Source organism: Gobius niger (assembly GCF_951799975.1).
Source record: "Gobius niger genome assembly, chromosome: 5".
NCBI lineage: Eukaryota > Metazoa > Chordata > Actinopteri > Gobiiformes > Gobiidae > Gobius > Gobius niger.
The window spans coordinates 17,134,717-17,151,482 of NC_136856.1; the positions used below are offsets into that span (position 1 = coordinate 17,134,717).

The 16,766-nt window shown below is 40.5% G+C and overlaps 4 protein-coding genes across 4 annotated transcripts; 2 read left to right on the plus strand and 2 right to left on the minus strand.

Moving 5' to 3' along the window:
* Positions 1-3,025: 3,025 nt before the first annotated feature.
* On the minus strand, positions 3,026-4,273 carry LOC306963263 (cold-inducible RNA-binding protein A-like). Its single transcript, XM_079556781.1, has one exon. It carries the CDS (start codon positions 4,144-4,146, stop codon positions 3,562-3,564), a length of 585 nt encoding a protein of 194 aa, XP_079412907.1. The 5' UTR covers positions 4,147-4,273; the 3' UTR covers positions 3,026-3,561.
* A 3,318-nt stretch (positions 4,274-7,591) lies between these two features.
* LOC306963256 (uncharacterized protein) lies at positions 7,592-9,169 on the plus strand (the record flags this gene model as incomplete). Its single annotated transcript, XM_079556773.1, has 4 exons — positions 7,592-8,143; positions 8,210-8,413; positions 8,490-8,561; positions 8,888-9,169. The coding sequence occupies exons 1-4, from the start codon at positions 7,607-7,609 to the stop codon at positions 9,167-9,169; spliced, it is 1,095 nt and encodes a 364-aa protein (XP_079412899.1). The 5' UTR covers positions 7,592-7,606.
* A 1,229-nt stretch (positions 9,170-10,398) lies between these two features.
* On the plus strand, positions 10,399-13,818 carry gcna (germ cell nuclear acidic peptidase). The gene is made up of 12 exons (XM_079556768.1): positions 10,399-11,068; positions 11,154-11,331; positions 11,398-11,470; positions 11,535-11,578; positions 11,672-11,738; positions 11,810-11,877; positions 11,965-12,387; positions 12,478-12,640; positions 12,737-12,881; positions 12,967-13,102; positions 13,193-13,397; positions 13,476-13,818. Exons 1-12 carry the CDS (start codon positions 10,979-10,981, stop codon positions 13,705-13,707), a joined length of 1,824 nt encoding a protein of 607 aa, XP_079412894.1. The 5' UTR covers positions 10,399-10,978; the 3' UTR covers positions 13,708-13,818.
* A 906-nt stretch (positions 13,819-14,724) lies between these two features.
* cetn2 (centrin, EF-hand protein, 2) lies at positions 14,725-16,651 on the minus strand. Its single transcript, XM_079556783.1, has 5 exons — positions 16,438-16,651; positions 16,151-16,315; positions 15,956-16,084; positions 15,737-15,874; positions 14,725-15,442 (listed from the first exon to the last, which is right to left on the minus strand). The coding sequence occupies exons 1-5, from the start codon at positions 16,438-16,440 to the stop codon at positions 15,353-15,355; spliced, it is 525 nt and encodes a 174-aa protein (XP_079412909.1). The 5' UTR covers positions 16,441-16,651; the 3' UTR covers positions 14,725-15,352.
* Positions 16,652-16,766: the final 115 nt, after the last annotated feature.

Below are 16,766 nucleotides of genomic sequence, written 5' to 3' on the forward strand. Positions count from 1 at the left end.
GCGCAGTGTGTAACGACAGCCCCACTACGCACTTGCATGGACTTGCTGCGCCTGCATTACAGGGACCTAACACTTGCAGCACATGTCCCACATCTGAGGTTGTGAAGTAATCCAAACATGGGCGAAATTTATTTGACGAGCACTTCAGTATATGGGAATTTAAGAATAAGGGTGTCATTAGCAACCACAGAAAGCGTAGTAACGGTCGTAATAACTACCAATGGGGTTGGAAGTGTTTGCGCGGGCGAGCCCATGCAGAAGCTCGCCCACGCAAACTGGGTCGATCGTGGAGTCCTATCCCTCCAAAACTGTCCTGGATCGGCACACGGAACCATCGCCTGATACTGTGTCTGTTTACGCACAGGAACGCACACAAGCACGAGGGACCCGCCAGCTACAAACAGCAGAATTACTGTCACCGGCCAACACCCCGCGGGATTTTGGACGCATTCCTTTCAATTTGGCCGCTGAGGAGGTGCATATCTCGACATGCACTCGAGGGAGGAAGAGAGAGCAGAGATGAAGAGGAGGAGACAGGTAGAGTCATATAGTGCATCCCTCACCTGTTGTTCACTCGGTTTCTGTCTTTCCAGTAGTTTGTTAGATGCGAGCCAAAGAGCTTTGTTCAAGTCTGAAGTCCCGCCCCAGAGCGTTGCTATGGAGCTCCTGTCACTCACCAAAACCACCTGCAAGAAATGAAGGGATAATAAGCCTCAATCGACATTTATTTTGGGATTATTATTGTGGGCCATAAAACATATTATATATTTGGTCCAGGTCCAACAATCCATAAAATAAAATAAAAATCAGCTGCATTAATGGCAAGTGGTGACAGAACATTGCATCAAGTGAATTATGTTCTCTCTTTGTTTATTATGCAGTTGCCTATTATACATTATAGTTAAATTTTATTGAAGAAGTAAATTGAATTTTAACAATTCAACTATAAAACAAAAAACAAAGGTGTGTTTTTTGTTTTGTTTTTTATATTATTAGGTATTCCCGGAGTTTGCAGCTGCTCATTCCGATCTGGCAAGTGTCCTGCAACAACAAGGGAAACTCCAGGAAGCTCTCATGCACTACAAGGAGGCCATCAGGTATAGTATTAATTATGCTCAATGTTTGACGTCTTTACCGTAACAATATTATCTAGCCAGAGACCTTTTTTGATATCTTTGATGTAGGATTAGTCCCACCTTTGCTGATGCCTATTCAAACATGGGAAATACTCTGAAGGAAATGCAAGATGTTCAGGGAGCGCTTCAGTGCTACACACGTGCCATACAAATCAACCCTGCCTTTGCTGATGCCCACAGCAATTTGGCCTCCATTCATAAGGTCAAAATACTGGATTTCTCCGTTTAATTCCTATTTGTACTCTTTTGTTTACAATTTAACAAAACAAAAAACACTTGTAATGACATGCCTGGATTCTAGAAAATATCCCTGAGGCTATAATCGCACAGCCTTTAAGTTCAAACCAGATTTTCCAGATGCCTACTGCAACCTGGCCCACTGCCTACGGGTTGTAACTTGTTACAATATGTATTTTCTCCTTCGTGTAGAACACAAGCTTGCATACCATACTTGTATTTTCTTTGACAGATTGTGTGTGATTGGACTGATTATGATGAACGGATGAAGAATCGCTTGCCCTCTGTGCACCCCCACCACAGCATGTTGTATCCGCTGTCTCGCGGCTTCCGCAAGGCCATTGCAGAACGGGAACCTTTGTCTGGATAAGTACTCGCAATGGCCAAAGTACTTGTTTATTTATGTTATTGCTGGGTTTCAGGTTCTAGAATATGATGATGTCATCGGACCTAGGGGGGGGGGTAAGGGCCAGTTTTTTCTTATTAACAGCATTACACTTTCACAAGTCACAAGAAAATATATGAATTAAAAAAAAATATCATTAATATCAGTCACTGGGTCCACGATATCTCTGTGCAAGACCAAAAATGTCTTCAAAAACAAAATATTTTTTTCCTCTATGTAATAGTATAGGCCTTTAGAATGCTGTGATGTCACCTGCAACCAAGCAATTTGGGAGAAGACAATGAAAGAGACATCACCCTTAGAGGTAACTGAACAGCATTCTGAGAAAATGGCCTACATGCCACACCTTCTCTATTGGAGATCATGCCAACATGTTTCCCCATCTGAAGGTCTGTTTGAACTTTATATACTTTACTCAGGTAAAGGTTATTGTAGCCAATACTAATGTAATTACATTATTCTGAGAGAAAAAAGCGAATGAATCTTTTTGTATTGGTAGCGTGTGAAGATTGGGGAAAAAAGTTCCACAAAAAGGAGATTCTCCATGAAAAAGTCCATTCACTTTGATCTTTTATCACATAAACAGCAATGGCCTAGGTGGCTATTTTCTAAGACATTTTGTATTGTCTTGTTTTAATTGTATGCCGTCATTGATACGAAGGCTGGATATACAATTCTACAACAAATAAAGAGATGGCACTGACTTACTCTGGTCTATTAAACAAAAGAAAAAATAAACGTCTTAGTTCGGGCCATGGCCAAACCAACACAATACTTGAACATGATGCCATATATTGACATACATTGATGCTGTTGGGACATTTTGCGTATAAGTGTATTCTGAATCCTAAATCTTGTGGCGCCAAAAAAAACCAGGGTGTGTGCAGCAGGAGAGAGGAGTGTGGCCTCCTTTTAGTTTGTGACTGTTACCATTGTTTTTGCATGCAACTCGAATAGTTACTGGTAATGGTGCTAGTTGATTGACGCTTTAATTTCGAAAACATTCAAATTAAAAATGTAAAATGTGTGTTTTCCATCATTAAACAGCATCAATGTACACAGTTGGTTGTGGACTCATCTGTTAGTGTCTGGGTGAATCTCATGAATTTATCAGTGGTTCATTGTACATGTACAAACCATGTACGGTTCTTACATCAGAAAATGTCCGCAGCGTTTTTATTTTTTCCCACAGTCTGTTTATTGGGCTCCATGAAGCCAAACTGACAAATTGATCATACAAAGAACATAAAGTACAAAACGGTTCCCAATTCAAGCTACTTTGAGGAAACTAATTTTTTAGGAAACAAGATTAATCCACTTAAACGTCACATTTAAAAATTCAAACGCTGAGCAGGGCACGGGAGACACCTTGGGCAAACTGGGGCAAGGTGTTTTGCAACTTCACGAACTGCTGGCCACTTCGGATGAGTAGTTCAAAAGTCTGAAAGGAATTCCCTTTTTTTGGGGAGAATTTAACACATAGGAGCTCCAACTGCTTAGGTTCAGGAAAGGAAAAAAAAAAAAAAACGCAAGCCCGTTTGAGTGGTGTATTTCCTCAAATGGTTTAAAAACAAGACGGACAGACCTCAGAGGGAGGGCGGGGTGTGTAAACATGGTTACCGGTAGTTCGGGAATGACCAGTTTTGTATGGCTTCAGGTTTAAGATGCGTGAACAATAACAGAACTACAAAATAAAGTAAGGTAAGGTAACAGACATTTTCCTTGAGAAGCGCATCTTCGCAATACAGCCAGCCAAGTGATGATCTTGAAACAGGGAGGTGTTTAGTCATATCCCTCACGGTATGATCCACCCTGCCCCCTGCTGTCTCTACCGTAGCTACCGCCGGAAGAGTTGCCACTGCCGTAAGAGGAGTAACTACCTCCTCCTCCTCCTCCTCCTCTTCCTCCACCGCTCCTGTATCCGCCGCCGCCGCCGCCGCTGCCATAGCTCCGTTCGCCGTAGCTCCGTTGTTCGCCGTAGCTCCGTTGGTCTCCGTAGCCCCGTTGGTCGCCGTAGCTGCGATCTTGGTATCCTCCGCCGCCACCTCTCGAGAAGCCACGCCCCCCTCTTCCGCCACCGAATCTGCCTCCACCACGAGGTCCACCGGATCGATTACCCTTTCCAGCTTCATCTACGCGAATTGTTCGTCCCCCAACAGTCTTGCCGTTCATGGCGTCCATGGCGTCTTTGGCGTCGTCAACATTCTCGTACTTCACAAAGCCAAATCCGCGGGATTTTCCGGTTTCTCTGTCTTTGATCACATCGACTTTTTCAATGTTTCCATATCTTCCGAAGGCTTCACTCAGGTCATCCTCGGTCGTTTCGAAGCTCAGGCCCCCGACGAAAAGTTTGCCATCGTCCGCCATTGTTAACGTTCTTTGTAGCTCTGAAGCTGCACGGGAGAACAAGGGTTGAGCGGAACTGGGATGAGCCTCGCACCGCAGCTGCTTTTATTTTGCAACGTCTTCGTTCTCTTCTTCGGGTGATTTCCGGCAGGCTGTACGCTTGGATGCGTAATGCTGCCCCCCGCAGTTTGGTGTGTGTCAGTTCAATAATTACAGTCAAATTAACAAAGAGGAACGTAAGAAAACAGACAAGAAAGACTGAGAAATAGAGAACGTAGGAAAAATAGAAGGAAAAAAAACAGAAACTATAAACCAAATAATCCGCTAAATCCATTGAGTAACGTCAGCAGTGTGGCTTCTTCTTTAAGGTGGGCCACTGCAGGCCAAACAAAAGCGCATGCCGCCACCTAATGCATTGCGTATGCAACAACACTGTTCAAATAAATAACATTGAAGGGGGAAAACAATTCAAATGACCCACCACATTCCCATTTAGCGCTCTTTTATCTCTTGTACTGTGCAGCTTTGTGTAGGCTTTTATCCTCTCCCGAGACGTCATCCACATCTAGAAATATTTTAGCCGCATCAAGAAAAAACATCTCAATTCTTTCTGATTTCTTTGTCACTTCAGTTGAACAATTAACCACCATGACTATACGGCAGAAACAGCTTTTTATCCCAGTCAAAAAGGCAATTCTTGCTGACGTAACTTTTTCTCTGCCTATCTCTCCCTCACGCAAGAGGGAAAAACAAAAGAGGTCTAGCTTCTGTAGCCGTTGTTTATTATTTCATTGGGACTTTTATTTCTCAAACTCGTTGCCTTGCTCAGTACATTGAGCTCCTCGTGGGGCTGCAGCAGCAGCGGCGGAGATGACCTGGGCGGACTGGAGGAGGCAGTTCTTGGCGCGGTGATGTCGTTTAGCGAACAGGTGGAAGATGTGTGTGACGGGGCTCCTGCAGCCGCCTCGTCACTCACGGACCCCACGCGCCTTTCTCACGCGCTCTCTCTCGCTGTTTCTACAGAGCCGCACTCCAATAGCCTACTCTTTCCCCGCAGGCCGTGCTCACGTCCCGCGGTCGTGCATTCACTTCCTCTGCCACTCCTCTCTCCGACCCACTCCAGCAGTGACTTTTGTTTTGCAAAATAAGCATTCACATCTAAGTGACGCCCCTCCTCCCAAGAGGAATAAAACAATAGGCTAATAATAACAACAAAAAAATTGCCAATCGCGAACCCGTTCATATCGTTCACTGTAAATAGGCTACTCGTTCAAAAGAGCCGCGACCGACACATCACTGAGGTGAGCTCTGCAATGACACTAAACAAGCAAAGAGAAATAAGTCTTGCCTCGCTCTTGTGTGCTTTTAATTAACACTACCCTACTAGCCGGCTTAGATGCAACTTTCTTGTTATAAATGACAAACATGAGCTGAGGCGAGTCCCTGCCTGTGCCTGCGCTGAAAAGGATGGTGCAGAGTCAGATACGGAGACGGAGCCAGAGACGGAGCTCCGTCTGTCCTCGTGTTAACCTCTAAAGTTTCTCTTTCTTTATATTTCGTGTAATTGACTGCCATCTTTTAAAATTAATTACCGCTCGCATTTGGAGACTAGTGAAAATGTGGGATGTCTCGTGCCATTTAGCCTGCCTATTCTAGCGCAACTTTTTAGAACAAGAATTTACTGACAATGCACGAAAAGGTAGGCTTCAAATATGGTGAGAGACTAAATCAGGCTAAAGCCCTTGGCTTTTTAGTAAAATAGCATTGTAATGCCAATTTTGAAGTCATGTTAAGTTATAGTAAAGTTGAGTTATACTTTATTAATATTTGTAGAGAAATCTTTGTAGAGAAATTTGTTCTGCATTTGACCCATCCTCTATGGCGCTGGGCGAGGAGCAGTGAGCTGGCACTCGGGAACCCATCTCCATGATGTGGAGCCAGGCTGGTGGTCAGAAACACCTGGCTGGAGGATTAACCTATTGCACCAGTTTTTCCACTAACCTACGCAGATATGGGCAGAACATGCAAACTCCATACACAAAACATATTTGTTATTCCCATCTCAAATATCCTATGTCCCTGGTGCAGCCCTCCTGTTTAATGTGGTATAATGATGTTCTAATGTTAGAATCTAAAATGTTATGTTCTAAAACTATTTAAATTGGCAAATATTTAAATTGGCCCATTGAAAGTAGAATATTCCACCAATTTAAATATCAATATCACTACAGGATTAAAGGTTGTTCAGTTTCTATAACTGGAGCCAATTCAGATGAAATTTCAAGTGAAATATTGAGCACACAATAAACAAACAAACAAACAAACAAACAAACAAACAAACAAACAAACAAACAAACAAACAACCCATGAACTAAGTATCCAGGACAAATCTGTATTGGATAGCTATGTGTTTGTACATGAAGCCTTTTTTAGGCCGACCTATTTTTTCACATGGTTAGGCTTTAGAAAATAAATGATAGAAAATAAATGAACTGCACTGTCAAACTATACCACTGTTATGTGGTTAAAAACAAAAACATATGAAATGTGAATTAACTGGTTTAAAGTCCACTATTATTCACAGATGCTAGGCAGTATTGCAAATTGACTGGTCTACAGTTTCATATAGATAATATTTCACTTTTTATTTTATTTTAAGTTAAACCAGAGGCTTCTGAAAATTGTCACTGTTGTAGCAAAGTTTACATGTTCCTTATCTTTCAGGAATAAAACCGTATCGTCGGCTAACTCATATTTCACGATCAAAAATTCGAATACCCTCGATAGAGCTATTCCAGATATACAGCAACAACATTTCAACAGTCAACAAGAAGAGAAGTGGCGTTTGTTCAAGTAGCTTTTGAATAATTGGAGAAAGTTTAGATTTTTCTTTTGGTTTTCCCCTCAACTGCTTCAAAACATGACTGTATATGGGCGATTAACAAAACTACTGAATTATGAATATAGTTATCTCCAAATTAAAGATACAAAGACATGTTAGCATCATGCTATATGCTAGCTAATACTGCCGTTTTTTTTTGCTTCTACTGAACAATCTGCTGTGAAAAAACATCCGTGCCGGCCCGATTCAGAGTTGACTTTATCTGTGTTTGATAAATAAGTTTATATTTCGCAAAAAAATGGCTAAAAGGTGTAGCCACGCCCCCTTCTATGACATCTATCTCATTGGTGTATCCTAGTAACAAGCAATCAAAAAAAGCTTTAACAAAACAATTTTCTATGACAGCTCAGGGTAACGTTGCATATAGGCTACTGTATTATAGCAACAAAATCCATAGCTTGTCAGTCTGGAGGATTACAACAAGTTAATTGTAAGCAAGTTATTTTCACCCCATCTTAAGTGCTGCGTTGATTTGATTTTGTGCGTAATGTAAAGTTTACAATGGTAGGCTCCCAACAAACGTTAACCTTTTCTCTTGTAATCATTTTCTTGTAGCGTTTTTTATCTTTTCAAGCCAACATGTCGGCTGATGACACCCCAGCAGCATCCTTGTGCCATGGTTCTCAAGCCATGAAACTATTTCCAATTTTCTGTGGTAAGATAAACAACTGTGCCTCTTTGCTAGAGAAGAACATGTATCTTGCATTTTTGTTGGACTACTTGTCAGTCAAAAAGGACAAGGAGGTTCATATGGCAATACAAAAGCATGAATTTTACTGTGAAAATCTGGAGAGGGCGAATGTTCCCAAGCCGCAAGAAACTCAAGAGGATGAGAGAGAGACTGAAATCTGGAATAACACCATAGTCAAGAACTCCTTCAGGGATGTGTGTTCTAGACTTGCCCAGTGTTACCCAGAACCTGAATACCAATATGTGAAGGATGAATTGGCCAAGGAAGACAGAGATCTTCAGCAGCTGTTTATAAATAGCCTCCAAAAGATTATGACAAAGCAATTCATCCACAAAAAAGAGGAGACAGTCCCAGAAGAGATGGACAGTGCGTTGAAAGTCATTCTAAACCAGATGGGCACAAAATTGAAAGAGATGGATTCCAAGGTGAGCCAATTATCCCCCAATCGGCATTTGATCAACACCTCATCCATTTTTGTGTTTGTATTTAAGATTGACAAGTGTACACGTGAAATCAAGAAAATCAAATTAAAAATGGAACAATTGCCTGTGGAAGTTGAGGATGAGGCTGCTCAGGCATATTTTAAGGAAGCAGAGATTAGACAGGACAATCTCCAACAAGAATTTGGCCAGCTTTCAGTCCAGCTTAACAAATTGTACTTGAAAAATAGAGACAGAGAACGGCATATACAAGAGGTAATTGAAATGACTGATGTGATTATGTTGTGTAGTGTGTTCTTGCAGCCTAATATAGCCTACTTTTGATTGGCAGGGCACTGAAAACGTGATGGATGAAACTGACTATATGTTTCAATGTTTTGATGGTTTCATGGAGACGGAGCAGGTAGGTTTGATGATTAGAGCAGTGATCCCATTTTTTACCTTGTGCTGCTGATTATTATGGCAGAAGTGGTTTATGATGAGGCTTGAGGATTTGTTGTACTCAGAGATGGGTACAGTAGCCACATTAATTACAAATGATTTCACTTAAGTTGATGTAAGAATAATGATCCAAATTAGTAGGAAATAGAAAACAATTTGGTTTAGTTAACGTTTAGTTAAAGTTGTTTTCTTTTGAAGAGTAACTTCTTTTAAAGAAAGTTACTCACGTAGATACTCAAGTACTGATAGTAAATAAATTAACACTTCTTCTGATCATGCTTTCTTGAGGATGATCTCGAAACAAGAGAAGAAGAGCTCCTTAGGCTTGAGGAGGAGCTGATGAAGACGGAGACGTTGTGTGCAGCCATAGAGGTGGAGTACACTGAGGTCATGGAGAGGCGCAAACTGGCAGAGGTGGCAAGGCAAGAGGAGATGAGAATACTCCAGCTCCAGACCAGAGCAGCCATCATAGCTCAAGCATGGTGGAGAGGACACCGGGTCCGCAAAGCCATAAAAAATCAATCCAAAAAGAAAACTACAAAAGGAAAATCCCCCACAAAAACGAAATAAAGAAATACTGCACTGTAAATCGATGTAGATGTATTTTATTATATCATTATTTAATTTTGTGTGTTTTCAGATTTGGATATCATGGAATGATTACGTTGAAACAGCTTAAAAGGCCTACTTTTGTTTGATAATTGTCTAAATCATGATTCTTTGGGCACTTTCGGTGGTGGCAGACTGGTGGAAGCGAGGTTGCCAATCTCTGGCATCAGCCCCTCCGACCTCCACCAACCACTTACGCACATCCTTTGAATCCATGGCCAAACGTTCTAAATAACTATCCGTACTTCTAAATAAGTAAAAAAATATCTTAATAAATATAGGCTGACAGTCACATACGAACTGGATTTTACTAATAATGACAATAATGAAAAATAAACAAAGGTTCTCAGTGTTTACTAGGAGTCCCCGTACCTGGGGGCACTTCAGCAGGGGGTGCTGGGAATAATTTCAGGTAAAAAAAAACAACAACAAAAAATGGGAAACAAAGTATAATTCAATATTACTTTCAAAAGAAAGCAAATTTTAATTCTGACAAAAGTCAGGTATAGCTCCTTTAAATTTTATCTTTACAAATGTCCCAGCTTTTGTGGAACAAAAGCCATTTGCGCTGCTCTATTGCACTATGTGGTTTGTGTGTAGCCTATATAACACTTGCACCTGCACCTGTACATCTGTAACATTCAAGATTCAAGATTTTTTTGTTTGTCAAACCATGTGAGTGGTTTGAAGCTATGTTTCACTGTTGTTCTGTGTCAAATTGATATCATCTATTATTATATCTTATTTTACTATTTTCACTTTAGGAGCTGACCAAGGAGCTGACCAATCAGCGAACCGCTGGTATACGTCCACGGCCTGTGATTGGTTGATTTCCACTGTGACAACTTCCGCTATGTGGACGTCTAAACTTTTTTTTTTTAGCGTGTAAGCTAGCAGCTAGCTCCTTGTTTTGCGGTGTGAAATTCACAGTATTGTAAGAACAGCAAATGTATAGTTTTATTAATACATAACATACCTGTATATCTGTAGCATTCGCTGTTGTTCTGTGTCAAATTATTGATTATATATTGATTATATTATTATATCGTATTTTAACCTATTTTATGCATGCCCTTATGATCTTATAGTTTTAATAGTTTATTATTTATCTACCAAGTTTTATGCTGTATGTTTCATGTTTCATGTTGCACGATTGAACCAAAGAAAATTCCTAGTTTGTGAACCTGTTCCCTAACAAAGGCAATAAAACTGAAAATAATAATTCTGAAATATAGGTTCAGATAACAGACTTTGAAAACCCTCAATATTTGTGCTAAACGTGTGTGAAACTATATAATTATCCAATCTGTGATATCTGATATTATGTTTATAATTTTTCTGATTGATCCAAAAAAAAGGGAGAAAAAATGGAAAGTAAAAAAGGAAGCTGTTTGCTGACCAATCAGCGAACAGCTGGTCCACCTCCACGGCCTGTGATTGGTTGATTGCCACTATGACAACTTCCGTTACATGTGAGGCGGACGTTTGAATTTTTCTAGCGTGTAAGCTAATAGCTACTTGTTTTGCGGTGTGAATTTCACAGTACGTTTATTTTTGGACATATTGTAAGAACAGCGAATGCATAGTATTATTAATGCATAGAATACGGCTTTGGTTGATTTCCATACTCAATTTAATATCACGTTGTGCTTATGTTGTAAGTGCAATGAAGAAAACATTAGCAGGATGGGCGACCTTTAAATTATTATGTAACCCCCAAAGTTAGATTCAAGTGTTTTCGTGATCGTATTGTTGAATGCTTATTTAAATATGGATAACGATACCTGCAAACTATTTGAAAGAGTTGCCAAAAAGATGGGATGGATGGAGATGGGAGGACTGGATGTAACAGAAGCAAAGGTATATTGTACTCCTTGTAGCAAAACATTTTAATTTTGACTGTCTTTCATATTTTCTCGTCGTGTACTTTATTCTCTGTTTTTAGCTGATTAGTACCATTGGGAAGAGTCGACATCCTGGAACGAGTGACGCCAAATGTGCTTCCTCTGGCCTTTCTGACAGTGATACTGATGATAAGGCAGACAAAGAAAATCTACTGAGTCAAAGCAAGGACTACAGATTAAATGCTCCCATTGTCTCCAGTGATGATGACTTTGAACAATGTAAGATTTAATGTTGAAATGGATTATAACTGTGATAGTACAGCATCCTATAAAATTTTGTTGTAGTTTTTAAAGCACAGGCAACGCCGAAAACCAAAACCCATTCTCAAAAGCCTATGTCTTCCACAAGAAAAAAGAGGTAAGAAGAAGAAGTTATGCAATAATTGTATGTTGTTCAGTTTTACATGAGTCTTTTGTTGCAGCGTTGTTGTTTTGAGTTCAGACAGTGATGGCACTTTTGAGACCTGTAAGTCAGTCAGTCAGTCAGTTTTTCTATATTGTATTTAATTGTATAATATAATGTAGATTAAAAAAAAGGTGTAATTATTATTTATTTTAGTTCTCCAACAGGTAAAAACTCCTAAAGTGAAGCCCAGGACTATTACAAAAAGTTATAGTCAAGACAGGTAATGTACCTAAATGAACAGGCTAAAATACTGTATGCAGATGGATCAAGATGCGCTTTTGTTATTCACAGCCTCGAAAACTTTATAGTGGATGATAGTTCTTCAGATGATGACTTTGTTGACAGAAAATCATCACGAGGTAAACTAATTAAATTAAGGGAATGATTTACATTTATGTAGAAGATCATGATTTTGTAGTAATGATCCTTTGGTTTTTTTTCTCCAGTCCCGAAAAAGAGCCACACTCCATCTCGGGCTCTGTTGCGTCGACCTCTCTCTCATTGTGACTCACCCGTTTTTGTCAGCGACAGTGATAATGATGAAGAGGATAAAATTGTAATAAAGAGCACATGGAAAACTCGCCATGTGAAACCCCAACCACCTTCAAACAAGAAACCGAGCACAACATTGCGTAAAGATGGCAGCTATTCACCATCTGTGGCAGCTAAACCTTCTCCCTTGTCACTCTTTTCCAGTAAAACTGTAAATTCACTGATCTCTGAACTTAGTAGTGTTCCGAAGCGAACTCTTTCAGCACCCTCCAGACTTGATGATTCAGTGAGTTCAGAGGAAGAATTTACTTCCCTTTTAGACAGACTTAAAAAGAAAAACATATTGCAAAGTGGTACTTCACCTGCCCCGAGAAAAGGTAAGTTTGGCTGTACTTTGCGTATAATGTCAACAATTTCAATATGGTTTCTTAAAAAATAATTGCAATGTGTTTTAACATTTACTGTAGAAATCAAGAAGCCTGTTGCAGCGGCTATTCCTACAAATGACCAGAAGTCGTCAGCGGTGAAATTATTTAATGAGAAGCCGCACAAATTTATCACGCCAAGTAAAAACACCATCCTCAGACCAACAGTTAGCCAGACTGATACTCGCCATGGGCCTCGCAGCAGGTAAACCCATTTTTATTTTTTAAGCAATATGGTATCTGTTCTATGTTAATAAGTATCTATGTACAGAGTAACTTTTATTCATCTTTATCTGCTTAGGGTTCCACTGTGTAAAACTCCAGGCTGCTTTTTGGAAATGCTCTCTAATCCTGAGAACGCATATGGCCGCAATTTTAAGCAAAACAAGGACGAACTCACAAGTAGATTGTTTAGACTCTATAATGCGAGTGTGTTTGATGGGAAGGTAAACAGGATGCCGAGTGTCTTAAATACTATTTAGTTATCATCTAGTGTAGAATTAATATATATATATGTATATTTTTTTAAAGCTTCCAGAAAGTATGTCTGTGACATGGAATAAGAAGATGCGTAAAACAGCAGGCTACTGTATCACAGGACAGGAACGAGGAGGAGGGAATCGCTATGCTCGCATTGAACTGTCCGAGAAAGTCTGTGACTCTGCAGGTAAAACATTTTCAATGCATAGTCAAGACTTTTATCATTCTTTGATCATCACCATATCAAACTAATTCACGTCATGATGCATCTGTGCAGATCGTCTACGTGACACACTGATCCATGAGATGTGTCATGCAGCTACTTGGCTGATAAATGGTGTTCGAGATGGTCACGGAAACTTCTGGAAGCTGTATGCCCGCAAGTCCACAGTGGTGCACCCCGAGTTGCCGATGGTCACCCGCTGCCACAGTTATGACATAAAGTACAAGTTCCAATACCAGTGCACGCGCTGTCAGAACACGTAAGCTTTATTCATGTTCCTAAATCTATTTATTTTCAAATAAGTGATCATTTTGTATTCTACTCTGATTTTCCATAGGATCGGGCGGCATTCAAAATCTCTTGACACAGAAAGGTTTGTGTGTGCCATCTGCACTGGAAAACTGGTCTTGCTTAATCCGTCCAATCCTCGGACTCCAACGCCTTTCGCCAACTTTGTCAAAGCAAACTATGGAACCACCCGGCAGGAGCTGGTCGGACAAAGCCACGGTGATGTGATGCGTAAATTAAGTGCAGACTTTGCCTTGAAGACTAAGCTCAGTCAAAGCTGAGAAATCTCCTCTTGACTGCATTAATATAATCAGGTAGAGAAAATATCTGTACTTGCAGATTTTTAGTGCAGCTATTTCAATGAATTGTATTCTCTTTGTATGTGTTAAATCTGAGCCAAGTATGTGATTTTGTTATTCTATTGCTGTTTATGACATATTTTGTAATTCTTCCGAGTCCTATACAGAATAAATTGAGCAGTTTTATTTACTTGTGTGCTTTACTTGCAAACTAAAAATAGCCTAACAGGCACCAGTTGAAGATGGTACACACTCTGAATTATTTCCATCCATCCATTTTCTTCCACTTTTCCGTTGCCGGGTTGCGGCACATTGCACCAGCCCCTATGGCTCCTCCTGCAGGTGGTGGGTCCACGGGAGGATGCCCTCATGATTAACCGGGCCTGTTGGTCTCTCATAAGGGGCTTCTGACCCGTCACCTATAGCAGTGGTTCTCAACCTGGGGGTCGGGACCCCCAAAGGGGTCGTGAGACAAATTTGGGGGGTCGCCAGATCATTTAGATAAAACATACATATTTTCATTAGCGTATAATGTAATGTTTGCTTTGCTATTTTAGAGAGAGTGCCATTATTTGTTCGTAGTTTGATGAATTTTATTTCAGCCGTTTGTTTTTTTCCTTTCTTTTTAAAGAATTATGTTCCTATTTCTCACGGTGTGACCCGGGCGGGGGTTCACAAACCCCTTCACCTGTTATAATGGGGGTCACTGACCTATAGGACCTGTCTGCCCTGGGAGACCCTACCAGGGGCACGAAGCCCCCGACAACAGCGCTCCTAGGATCATTTGGGCGCTCAAACCCCTCCACCACGTTAAGGTGGCGCTTCCAGGAGGGGACTCTGAATTATTTGACTATTAATAAAAACAATGTGCAGTTACCTAAATGAATGAATCCATGGACAAAAGTTGTACAAGTAATTTTAATATGCAATCTGCACAGTAGCATTCTTTGCATCAACAAGAGAGTAGATATACAGGTTGTGCCGTATTCATGACTGATCATGAACACCCCTTGGTGGTGTAGGCACAGATCGACACGCAGCACTGAGGTGGGGCATCACCTGAGACAGCTATCCAAACCAGAATATGAGCCCAAACATGTAATACACAACACTAAACAAGAATGTAAACACAAAAAAGATTGTACAAAGGCAGGCACGCTTGAACCATGAGCAGCATTGTTTACAATACAAACTTGCAATAACTGTGGCTCAACTGTATCTTGCAAATATAATATAGTAGTGTAATATATATATGTTTATGTACTTTGTAAGACTTCATATGGCACAACACTATAGTTTTGCTACAGGGGTCTCCAGCTTTTTCACATTAAAAACATTAGAGTATATGAGCCATTATGTAGGCATCCTGGACAATTAGTAGCCAAGATGACATTTCAACACCAAGTATGATAACTAATTCATTTTTCTCTTAAGATTTCACTATGCTAAGCTAAATGTGTGTGTATGTTGATTTAATAATTTAGTGCAAAAGGAGACAATGCATCTGTAAAGCTTATGCCAAAATGTGAAAAGCCTTCGGAGACCCCCGGTTTCGACAGAACTATCTAAATTCAGCAGCAGTAACATACATGTTCAGGACAAACTCACATTTGCCATAATACAGTGGTCAGTATAGGCAGGTCTTCTTCATGATGCGCAGAAACTCCTGCTGGTTCACTTCCCCGTCTCCGTCTCTGTCTGCCTCATCAATCATTTCCTGGAAAACCAAAAAATGTCTTTACAAGCTTTGAAAAAAACCCTACTTTTAGAGACCTCTTTTGATTTTTTTTCTGTTTCTTATTGGTTAAAACAAAATCACTGACTGCCAAACAATAAAACGTTAGAAATGGAATTGATGACAAAAAACTTAGTTGTGACAAGTATTCAGAATCTTGACAATAACATCTATAAAGATTTAGACCTAATATCATGCAGTTTCCTAGTATCCGAACATGATAATAGCTATATGAATAAATATAGTGTCTTCTGGATGTGTAGGCCTGAGTTGTACCTGCAGTTCTTCATCTGTGAGGGCTTCCCCCAGCTCTTTGGCCACTCTCTTAAGATTCTTGAAGGAGATCCTGCCCGTTTCGTCATCATCAAAGAGTCGGAAAGCTTTAAGGATTTCTTCTTTCGAATCCTTTTCAGCCTAAATTAGACACACAATTTATGTAACAGTATTGACCATGTAGCTATTCTTTTTCCTGCACGTCATTTCAGTTTTAAATACCATTTTCTGTGTCATAACAGCCAGGAAGTCATTGAAGGAGATCTTTCCTGTGCCATCCTTGTCCACTTCATTGATCATCTTCTTGATTTCTTCTTTTTTTGGTTCAAACCCCAGTGCTCTCATGGCCACCTAACAATACAAAAACATTTCAATGCACGCACATGAGAGCTAGCAGTATGCACGGGCTCCACATACCTTGAGCTCTTTAACATCAATAAAGCCAGAGCCATCCGTGTCAAAAAGCTCGAAGGCCTCCCTGATCTCCTGCTTCTGCTCCTCCGTCAGCTCTGGTTTGGGGGTGGTCTTCTTCCGCGGAGGTGGTATCGGACCCTGCAAGGAGGGTCTCTTTGCGCTGGTAGCCTGGTGGGGACATGGCATTCAATACAATGCAATAAAAGGGATGCAATGCACAGTTTGTCAAACAATGTGATGAAAGAAATCAAGCTGATATGACAAAAGTCTTCAAATCAACAAGGGCTTACCATAAGGTGCTGGGCAAAAACGGCGACTCGGTGTCTCCTGCCAAAAACCTTTATAAAGGATCCTCAGATCACGAAATGTATCTTTCCCTGCATAAGTCGAGAGTGTCGAAGGTAAAAGCGCTGTTGATATGCCGTGTTTTTCTCGCTGATGTAAAGGCGGATAAATTGACGTTTTCGCCGTGCAACTGTCATCGAGCACGTGCGTTGGATTTACTCACCGGCTACATCTAAAATAAAAAATACTCTTGAAATTATCCACAAAGAGACATAGAGGGATGAGAATCGAGCGCACCTGTCGCGCGAGAAGATGATTGGTTCTCGGTATCAGA

What these genes read in the sequence shown, in the direction of transcription:
- LOC306963263 (XM_079556781.1), bottom strand. Translation starts at nt 4,146, where the DNA reads ATGGCGGACGATGGCAAACTTTTCGTCGGGGGCCTGAGCTTCGAAACG.
- gcna (XM_079556768.1), top strand. Translation starts at nt 10,979, where the DNA reads ATGGATAACGATACCTGCAAACTATTTGAAAGAGTTGCCAAAAAGATG. An exon ending in TCTTCCACAAGAAAAAAGAG is followed by an intron (nt 11,471 to 11,534) that starts GTAAGAAGAAGA and finishes CTTTTGTTGCAG; the next exon opens with CGTTGTTGTTTTGAGTTCAG. An exon ending in GAAAGTCTGTGACTCTGCAG is followed by an intron (nt 13,103 to 13,192) that starts GTAAAACATTTT and finishes GCATCTGTGCAG; the next exon opens with ATCGTCTACGTGACACACTG.
- cetn2 (XM_079556783.1), bottom strand. An exon ending in TTGATGTTAAAGAGCTCAAG is followed by an intron (nt 16,085 to 16,150) that starts GTATGTGGAGCC and finishes TTGTATTGTTAG; the next exon opens with GTGGCCATGAGAGCACTGGG. An exon ending in CTGTTATGACACAGAAAATG is followed by an intron (nt 15,875 to 15,955) that starts GTATTTAAAACT and finishes TGTCTAATTTAG; the next exon opens with GCTGAAAAGGATTCGAAAGA.